The 10040-nt window shown below is 54.0% G+C and overlaps 2 protein-coding genes across 2 annotated transcripts in view; both read left to right on the top strand.

The window, feature by feature from the left end:
- The first annotated feature begins 1711 nt into the window (after positions 1-1711).
- On the top strand, positions 1712-5315 carry IBSP (integrin-binding sialoprotein). The gene is given in 6 exon segments (XM_009890771.1): positions 1712-1765; positions 1846-1896; positions 2024-2095; positions 2285-2344; positions 4305-4403; positions 4725-5315. Coding segments are annotated over 6 exon segments (927 nt in total).
- Positions 5316-8444: 3129 nt separating this feature from the next.
- Positions 8445-10040, top strand: part of LOC104291530 (ovocleidin-116-like) — a 7248-nt gene continuing 5652 nt past the window's right edge. Inside the window, exon 1 of the mRNA XM_009890770.1 lies at positions 8445-8648. Within this exon, the coding sequence (XP_009889072.1) occupies positions 8445-8648 (204 nt within the window). The remainder of the gene's footprint in view (positions 8649-10040) is intronic.

Genomic DNA, 10040 nt, shown 5'->3' with positions numbered 1-10040 from the left:
AGAAATGGCTCTCAAAGGGGGACTGGCAACACCTGTATCCGAGTCCCCTTTTCTTTCCTTGCCCTTCCCAAGGCCCGTTTTACCTCTGCAGGCAGCCTGGAGAGGAACTTGTTTGGATTTAGCCTTTTTTTGGCTAATGGCTGTGCCTGAGTGACTGTGAAGCCAGGCCTTTGAGGTTAGTCTTTTTTGTCCTCTTGAAAAAACAGTGACAGAATTTCCCAAAAAGGGAGGTAGGCACCCCCCGAGAACAGATTTCCCAATATTTATTTTAAATTAAACCCAGAGTGTTATTATACCCTCCGGCCTCTCGGCCGTTCCTCTGAGGCCAGACCCTCAATTAAGTGGTGCGGTGCAAACCTCCCCGGGTTTGGCAGCAGCGCGGGGTGCTATGTTTGTGCACCAAATCTGCCGGCGTTGAAGTTTGGGGGTTTTCTGGCACACGCTGGCGGGCTGGCGTCACTCCGGGAAGGGCGGCGACTAGGTTGGGGGGGCCAAAATAGACCTTATATCCCAGCAGGGCAGCAGCAGGAGGAAATCTGTGCCGGTCGACTCTGCGAGTAGCCATCGGTGCTGTCGTGGGGTAAGCTTGCTGCTGCTTTTCCCAACCAGGGAGTGCATCGCCGTCTGCTTTTTGCAGGGGGGTGGGAGGGGTCAGCTTGCTGGTGGGGACGGATGCTTCTTTTAGACCTTTCCTGGGTCTGCGGCTTCATGAAGGTCTTGGGTGGAGGGGATGAGCATCCAGAGCCTTGCTGCATGGCCAGGGAAGCTAGCATGTGGTCGGTTGTTTTCTAGCCTGAGTTAAACAAAGATGGGAAAACTTCAGGTGCAGATAAATACAATAACAACTCCCCCCAAACCTCAGCACAGCTGATGGTGGGTTTAGCCAGAGAAAGGGTAGGAAAAAGGAAGGTAAGGAAGGTTAGTGGGCCTGACTGAGCCCAGCAGGAGCATCTCTCCCTGGAGGGAGGCTGGGGCACTGCAGGAAGGATCCGGTGTGCTCCTTGCTGGGGACTGGATGGAGGAGGGCAGGCTGGGTTTTGATGGTTAGTGGGTGCAGGTTGGACCTGCCCAGAGCCAAGCCCTCCCGGCCCCCCCAGCCCCGATATGCCTACAGGGGTGCTCCTGGCATTGGTGCCTTGCCACTACTGTTTTTGTCAATGGCAAACTGTAGAAGCCGATTATATTCATTTGTTTGTTTGCTTATTTATTTGTCCTTGATGAGGTTAAACTCTCTGTGGTGTAATTCCTGGGGGAGTTGCTCCCTAGGCAGAGCCCAAGCAGGGCTGTGGGAGGGTGGCCGCAGCAGGCAGCGCTCTCGCCGGCTACTCCTGCCACATCTCTGGTGGTGGGTTGGTGTTCCCCACTCACTTGCAGGCAATGGGGAAACAGGAGCAAGTACTCCTACTCAGGGAAAGCAATGGTGAAACCCACCAGGTGAAACTTACTTTTCTGGTACTTTGCGGCTTCTTGCAAAACCAAAACATATTCATGGAAATTGAGGCAGATCTGTTCAAATGAAAAAAAAAAAAAAAAAAAAAGGACTTGGGTCTCTGGAGGGGTTGGGTGACCCCATCAAGAGGTGGCTGGAGGTCAGCCTTCTCCCTTGCTCACCCATGTGGACACAAACACCCGTATGGTTTTGGGTAGCGACGGCGCTTTCTAGCTGAAAAGCAAACCCTTGCTGTGTTCTGCTCTCCTAGAGAAAGCAGCCATGAGGACTGCCTTGGTCTTCGCCTGCCTGGTGGGGATGGCGTGCGCCTTCTCGGTGAGTGCTGGGCAGTGGGGGGGCCCCTCGGCCTCGCCGGGGCTGGTGTGGGGTATGTGCCAACCCAGCCTTTCCCCCAGGTCAAGAGCTGGCTGCGGAGAGCCAAGTCAGACGACTCGGAAGAAAATGCGGTAGAGTCTCCCCCACCCTGCGTGCCCAGCCCCACGTGGTGCTGGCCTTGAGGACAAGGATGTTTTGGTCAGTCCTGTACCCAAGCCCCTAGACTTATGGGATTTACCCCCCTTCTTCTCCTGGTAGGTGTTCAAGAACAGGCACCGGTATTACCTGTACAGATACGCCTATGTGCATCCCCCGCAGCGACGGTACCAGGTGGGTGTTTTGGAGGGGTTGCTGATGCTTCGCCACCCACCAAATGCAGAGGTAGTGGCCCAAAGGAGACGGGTGCAAGGTCTGCGCCCTGTCTGTCACTGGCCTGCAGGGCTGGGCTGAGACAGTCGCACTCGTAACACCAATGGAGACCTGCCAGCACCGCTACGACTTGCTTTTCCCTCTCCTTAGGGCAGTGACTCATCGGAGGAAGAGGGGGATGGCTCAGAGGAGGAGGAAGGAGGGGTGAGTGTGGCAAACCAGCAGTCTGCAAAACAAATACGGGAATTTGGGAACCTTCTTTGGTTTTGTAGTCTCCGCTCATCAGCATTTGTGGCCACTGACCGCCCACGGCCTTGCACTCTGGATGCGACTGGATTTTCTACTCTGGGCTTTATTTTATTATTTTTTGTATTATTTTTTCCTTTTCTTCTTCTTCTTCTTTTTCTTTTTTTTTTTCCAAGAAGATGGGTGGGGAATGCACCAAACAACCCTGAGACAAACTTTCCAGGTTTCCATTTTCAGTGGCTCAGAAAGGAGCAGGGAGACTCACCCGCAAGGCAAAAGGCGCTGTTAGGGACTCCTCTTTCCTTCCCCTTTCAGGGTGTGTTGCCCCCAGAGTGCTGATAAAATTGCTATGGAAAATACAGTTATGCTCCACACGCACCTGTGTGGAGGGATGCAAACTGACGCTATATTGGTAACGCTGTTCCTGTCTGCTGGGTCAATATGAGCTTGGGCACCGCTACATTTGCGAGAGTCATCCAGGTCCAAAATTAAATGCCAGTGATTACAAAGGTCTGTTGTGCTTCACTGGGCTGTAGATGCCCAAAAATAATCCAGTGGTCTCAGGCACACGGGTGCTTTGAGAAAGGCATCCGGCATGCTTGAAAACCTGTGTGAGGTCTAATCACATCTTTTTCTTTCTTTATTGTTTTTTTAATTCAATGATCTGAATGCTAATTTCAGGGGTCTTTTTAAAAGGATTGTGAGCCTGGACATCTGGTCTTAAAACCTCCTTTGGAGGCCCGTCTGGGGCTGGGGTGCAGCACGGGGTGGCCCCCAATACCCAGGCACTTCTGCCAGCGTTGGCGCCTGCCTGCAATTTACCCCTTTCTGCCTGTTCCTCTCGGCTACCGCTACAATCACTAGGGATAACTTTGAGTAGTGGCATGAGACAGCCAAAGGGGCTCATTCCCCAGGAAAAAATAGGAATGCAGCTGCTGTTTGGGGCTGCCCCTTTCATTTCAGGAGCACCAGAGCAGTGGCCATTCCTGGGCAGGGATGCTGTATGCCTTCACTGGCAGGGGGTGGTCAGCAAAGTAAATCATGATGATAGGTCCCAAAGTCAGTTACAGATATGTAAAGAGCACCATTATATCATTGCTCCCATCGGCACAGCCAGCTGCGCTATGCAACTTGGTGGCTCTTCCAGTGGAGAGGAAAATAGCTTGGGTTTTATCTGGCATCAGATGCACCTATATTTTAAGTGTCTGAGTTGACCCAAAACACCAGGTTGAGTGTCTTTAGTCTTGGCACACGAGCAGTGAGGATTGCCCAGGGCAGGGATGGCAGTGACCCCGCGTCTCCCCACCACAAGTGGGTTCGTCTGCTGGTGGCAAAGTTCTCCTCCTCCCAGGCTGGGAACAGGGAGAGCTGCCCCACCAGTTCCCCAGTGGTTGCTCCAGGCTCTGCTTGCTTTTGGGCTATTCATTCCCTTTTTTAGTGCATTGGGACAGCCATGCACCCCACTGAGTCCTGCTCCGCTGTGTGGTCTCTGTGGCCAGGTGGTGCTGATGGTTTATTGCTGGTGGGGTTCGGGTTATGCCTGGCTCTGAGCCATCATGCTCTTGCCAGCTATCTGCACGTGGTATGTAGCGTGTCCGCATGTAGTGTGCATGTGGCCTTCTTTGTTTATTGGAAACTGGGAGAGGTAACTTCAAAAGCAAACTTTTAGATGCTTTGTAAAGCAAAATGTGGAGCCAGAATGGGAACACATGGCTCCAGCCACCACCACTTAATTGCATGGCTTGCGCTGCTCTGCTGCAGCTTCTCAATTTCAGCCTGGGGCGAGACCCGTGGGAAAGCAGGAAACTCGGAGCAGAGCCCAAACACCATGCAGGGATGCTGCATGCCCCACTCACTGCGCGAGGGCTGTGCTCTGCTCCCACTGCTGACCACCTGCCCCATCCTCTCCCTGTCCCTGCAGGAGCCATCCTATGCCGGCACCGAGGCAGCTAGCCACCCTGCCAGAGCAGCCCCTGGGGACAGCCAGGGCGGGCTGGGAGAAGATGTCGCATCCCTCCAGCAGGTGTGGTTTGGGGGGCTGGAGGGGAGCACCCAAGGAGGGAGGGGGATGTTCACTGCATGCTTGCTTGCACCCATGGGATGCCCTGCACCCCAGTTCTGCTTGGGAGTCTGCTGTGTAAGATGCCCAAGGCTGGGTCAAGCTCTGGGCATTAACCTGATGGGAGGGTTGGAAGGGGCACTCCAAAAAGGCAGCCTTGCTATCAAGGTGCACGGGGGACGCTCAGCTGTGCCCACGCCTGCCTCATGCCATGCGGCACTGAAAAGCTGTGACATCCCAACACCCAACTAATGCTTTGTTGTTCTTTCCCCCCCACCCCGCCAGGGCAAGGACTGCCAAGGGCCCCTGAAGGAGGGCAGAAACAGCGCTGCTGGCAAGGGTGGCGACTCCGAAAATGAAGACAGTGATGAGAATGAGGAGGAGGAAGAGGAGGAGGAGGAGGAAGAAGAGGTAGCCGAGAATGAGAATGGCGTCAACGGCACAAGCACCAACACCACCGAGGGGGCAGATGGGCCTCGAGAATGAGGAGGAGGAGTGGCTGAGGAGGGCACTGGTGTGGCCGAGGAGGAGGAAGAGGAGGAAGAAGAAGAAGAAGAAGAGGAAGAGGAGGAGGAAGAGGAGGAGGAAACTGAAGCCACCACCATTGCCAGCACCACCGGCGAAGAGGGGCTGTCCCAGGCAACCACCATGGGAGATGTGGGACCCACGGACGCCACCACAGCCGGAGAGCAGTGGGAATATGAGGTGACGGCCGGGAGCCATGGCCGGGGGGATGAGGGCACCACTGATGGCAGCTACGTGGAGCAGGATGAGTATGCCCGCGGGGACAGCTACCGGGCCTATGAGGATGAGTACGGCTACTACAAGGGGCATGGCTATGATGTGTATGGCCAGGATTACTACTACAGCCAGTGAGTGGGCAGGGGCGCCACCCTGGTGCTGCCCCCCACCTGCCCCATCCCACTCAGGAACATGCATCCGAAGGCTCACTGCAGCCACCGTATGCCTTAAGGGACGCCAGGCGGCTTGCTGTGTGCGCTGGCTCCATGTCAGGCTTTCTTTTTTTGTATCTCGCAAAGCGAAATGAAATAAAGCAACTGAACTGAGTTTTTTGGTGATGAAGAGTTTGCCACCAAATTTCCTGGGGTCAGCACGGCGGCACGGTGCTTGGTGGGCTGAGGGGCTACAGGTGCTCATGCTGCCCAGGGTTAAATCTCTTTATTCCAGCTCAGATGCTCACAACAGGACGGAGGAACAGAAAAGCTAAGTAGGAAAGCCTCTGTAGAGTCACGTCTGAAAAATGGAAGGGCATTTTTAGGGTCACTGCTGTGGGATTACTGCCACATCTTATGTAGAGTTGACGTGGATTTGCAATATGTGGGCAATAACTTTACCGCATCTTCCACTCCTTGGTAGCATGCCCACCATGGCCTGACCACACACCAGGCATTCTTAATAAAGGTAAAGACACTAATTTCTCTTTCTGTGCATGACTAGCTGTGGATGCACACCCCTGGAATGAGAGCTTTGCTTCTGCATTCCTGTGCCAGGCATGTGGGTCCCACCAAGGCGGGCACCTCAGGCGTGTTTCAGACATTGGTGCTGCAGCTCAAAATGGTCTGCATCTTTCCCCACCACACAGCCTTGTCCCCAAGGCAAGATAGGGCTGTCACAGTAGCAGTGGTGCATCTACTTGACTCCTGCATCGGGGATGAGGGATGAGAATCCCTGCCCAGAGTCACCTCCCCACAGAAGCGTGGCCTCAGCCAACTGGACATCAGCACCAGGGATTAGGAAGGATAAAATCCTGCTGGGGTCCAGGCAGGTGCCCCCATTTAGGAAAAGCAATGGCCCTCGCACACAGCTTATGGCAGCTACTGCGCTGCCCTTGCATTCACAGAAAGGAAACCTGTGATGGAGGAGGAGCTCCTCATATAGGTCCAACTGCAAAACGAGTTTCTGTTCTCACAGCAGCAAGCTGCTGGCTGCTGTACAAAACTACCTCTGTGTGCCAAAGCAGGGCTGCAGCTGCCGGGGTGACATGGGGTGCTGCCTGCAGGGTGGGCACCCCCAGGGCCAAATCCCTATGGTGGCACTGGGGAGCCCTGCACATACTCACGGCCGGCAGCGGGGGGGGACATGAGAGCCCCATCATACACATCCCCAGGGGGTGCCCAAAGACGTCAGGGAACCAGCACAGACAAAGGGCCCTGGCGTTGCCGGGGGCCAGGTCCTGCTCCCATGGGGTGCCCAGCCTGGTCCTGTGTGCGTCAGGTCCCCCGGGAATGTGGCCAAAGCTCTGCCTCCCTGAGCCAAGGCGCACTGGCTGGCTGCTCCAGTACTCGTGAGGCAGCATCCGACCGGGGCTGCCCGGCCAGGGGGAAAGGGCAAGTTTTCTTCTGGCTCCGAGATTTGCTCCTGCCTGAGGATGGATGATGATGGTTTAAACATTTCTGGTGTTAATGCAGTGGTGATCTCCACTCCTAGGGTTTGGATCAGAGGAGGATGGTGGGTGGGATGGGAGCTGTTGTCACCATCAGTGGAGTGAGTGACTGAGCCAGGCTGGCCACAGGGGGACCAGCAATACCACCAAAACTAGATGGGGGCAGGAGGAGAGTACATATGTTGTGTGTATCCTCGTAGCACTTTCCCACGGCAAAGGTGGGCTCAGAGGAACCTGTGCAAGCAGTGCATGAAAAAAACTCCTTTTTTTGGTTTGTTTGTTTGTTTTTGTTTTTGTTTTTTTTACCCAGTCTTCTATTTTGCACTTGCACTGGCCTTAGCTCAGGGCGCTTGAGGCTGAAACCTCAAAGTCAAGTGTCAGTGGCTACGGTGTGGTGGCATCTCTCAGCTTGGCCAGGGCTGCCTCATGGTGCTGGTCGTGGTCGTGAGCAGGCTGGGATCAGCGTAGCACCCTTCCCTTTCTGCAGCCCTGCTGGCTTTCCCATGTCAGTCACGGTGAACACGCTATGACCCACTACACCTCCCCTTATCAATAACCTGGCTGGATGTGTGCCACACTAAGATCTGCACTAATCATCGAGCAATTTCGCCTTCAGAACAGATATTTATAAACCATGCTTTCTGTTTATGCAGCCAGGTGGAACATTTGATAGCTGTCTTCCACCACAAACACATTTTTAGCTGGAAATTACTCCCCCTGGTTATCTGCGGGTGCTGCCAGTCCTGACAAATGTCCCTAGGCAGGAGCTGATTGGCTCCACGCGGCCGGGGCCAACTTTAAATTTCAGCAAAGTGGGCACAGCCTCCACGGTCTGCCACTGGGACGTGCTTCTGACAGCAAAAGGTAATCTTACCTAGTTTGCCTTCCCTGTCTCCTCAGCTCTTTGTCTCTGTCTTCCCTGAGTAGGGCATCTCCTGCTTTCACTCTGGGCAAGTGGTGGTGGGGATGGGGAGACGGCCCAAGCCTCGGCCGTGCGCATCTCTGCATCACGCTCTCTTGAGCTTATGTTGCTTTGTGCTGCTGATCCTTGTGCATGAGTTTCCTTCTGATGTTTTCTGTATCAAGGCTTGCATGGCTGAAAACAGTCACTGGGTTGGACCAACAAGCCCAAGCCAGGTTGGATGGGTGAAATGAGAATTATTAGCCAACAGAGCTTTTGTCTCCTGCTGTTTATCAGTGCTGTTGAAAACAGCATGCAAGTTTCTTAATTTGGCCTTACGACTATATGGATCAGCCTGCAGTTCTGGTGGCCATTATATCCACCCAAGCTGCTTTGACAGAGTGAGTTAAGAAGCGTTAATGCCTGGTGTCACAGCGCCCATGTGGTGCTGGCCATGCACGTGTCCTTGCCTCGCCACCGTATGCACATGACAAAAGCATTGCCTTTGCTGTGAGGGGTGCAGAGAGGCAGAGCGATGCCATGAGCCACCGCAAATCTTGGGGAATGCCAGGGGTCGCTGGATAGTCCCACTGCCATGGGGGTTTTTGAGTTGCTGCTGACCAGGACTGTTGGGGACCACAAGCCCTGGGAAGACAAACTCCGGTGATGCTTTGCTTTGTGCCCCCAGGAGCTGCCCAAGATGCAAACAGCCCTTCTGTGCCTGTGCCTGTGCCTGCTCAGCACGGCCCTCTCGACACCCGTGAGTATGGCTCTCCCTGGCTTCCCAGCGTGCTGCCAAAAGGGTGGGGTGTACCACCCAGTGTGCCCCAGCACGCTTTCAGCAGCAGGAAAGCATGCGCTGTACTTGCATGTAGTTGCGGGGGAAGAAGGGGGGTGTGTTGAGGTACTGGCGCAGAGATGAACCCAGCAAGAAAAATATATATTAGCACTGAGGTGCCTGAGCATGTCCCTTTAATTTAGCAGTTAGGGCATTGTACAAGGGCCGGTCTAGGTTGTTATAACTCATCCTCTGGATTTTTCTGTGGATTTGGGATCTGCCCAGAGCTTTTGGCCTGAGAACAGCCTGAAGGGATGTGTGGGAGGATGGGACGGGAGGTGTGGGAAGGATGCTAACCTTACCCATGTGGGTAACAGGGGTCGGAGGGGTGCCTGCAATTATATTCCAGCTCTCCTAATGTGAAATTCAGACAGGTGCAACTGAAACAAAGGGCAAACTAAGATAAATATAATAGCAGCCATTTTTGTCCTGCATAACTGTTGCCCAACAGCTAGAGTGAAAATCTGCTCCTAGCAAAGGCTTGCTTTTCCGGCAGGGTAAGGAGGAGGGAAGCCACATCTCCCCTGAGGGCTGGGCCGCTGCTGGCCGTGTGTCCTTTAGCCCCCAGGGCAAGCTTGCACAACCAGTCTGTCATAGGGCAGCATGTGGGAAGGTAATAAATCAGTGCAGATTTGCTTTTCAGATAGGGGCACAGAAGAGAGCCACTTCATACTCTACTGCATAACCAGGGCTGTAATCCAGCCTTTGACGTTCACAAACCATGGAATAACCTGGGAATATTTAATACTCTGGGGTGCATTTCTGCCCCTTTCAGCTAGCTTGGGGCACTTCAGTGGTTGATTTTGCTGAGACAGGAGGGTGCTCCCCTCCATGGGACCGTCTCCCCCTCTGACACATAAGGAATGCCCCTAAATGGCTTGGTGGGTCTCACAGGATGCTCCCACCTCCAGGTCCCCCATCCCTGAGGGAGGCACTGGCCAATACATCCCAAAAGATGCCAGGATAATCAGGGGAAGCCAGAAGCTTGCAAGCATGTACAGAAACCTGGCTGTGAGGGCACAAGCACTGCTGCTCAGTTGCCCAGTAAACACTGGGAATCACTACCAGTTGACCAGCTCCAGGCTCCCATCACAGTCAGACCCCAGCCATAAGTTGGAGCATTGTGATGTGAGCAGTGGTGCCATGCATTAAAATTGCACTGCAATAAAAATACACTGCAGCAGAATCCACTAAAAGGGCATTTGAAGACCAACAATATCCTCTTAAAAGTAGCATGTAATGCAAGAGTGCTGTAGCAGAATCTGCAATAATTTTCAGACCCTGGAAATGTTTTTTTTGACCTTGTCTACTACGGCTGGCTTTAAGCCAGCACCCCAGGTAGCGCGCAGGAATTTATTGGCTTGTCAACACAGTTCCCACCCTTTCCTGGACACTATGGCATGTCCATCACTCTGGGCAGAGTGGGCCGCCGGCACCGGGGCATTGGGAGGCACCTGG

Source organism: Charadrius vociferus, unplaced genomic scaffold (genome assembly GCF_000708025.1).
Source record: "Charadrius vociferus isolate BGI_N301 unplaced genomic scaffold, ASM70802v2 scaffold178, whole genome shotgun sequence".
NCBI lineage: Eukaryota > Metazoa > Chordata > Aves > Charadriiformes > Charadriidae > Charadrius > Charadrius vociferus.
The sequence above is the reverse complement of the archived record's forward strand: the minus strand, read 5'-3'. Positions and strand labels throughout refer to the sequence as shown.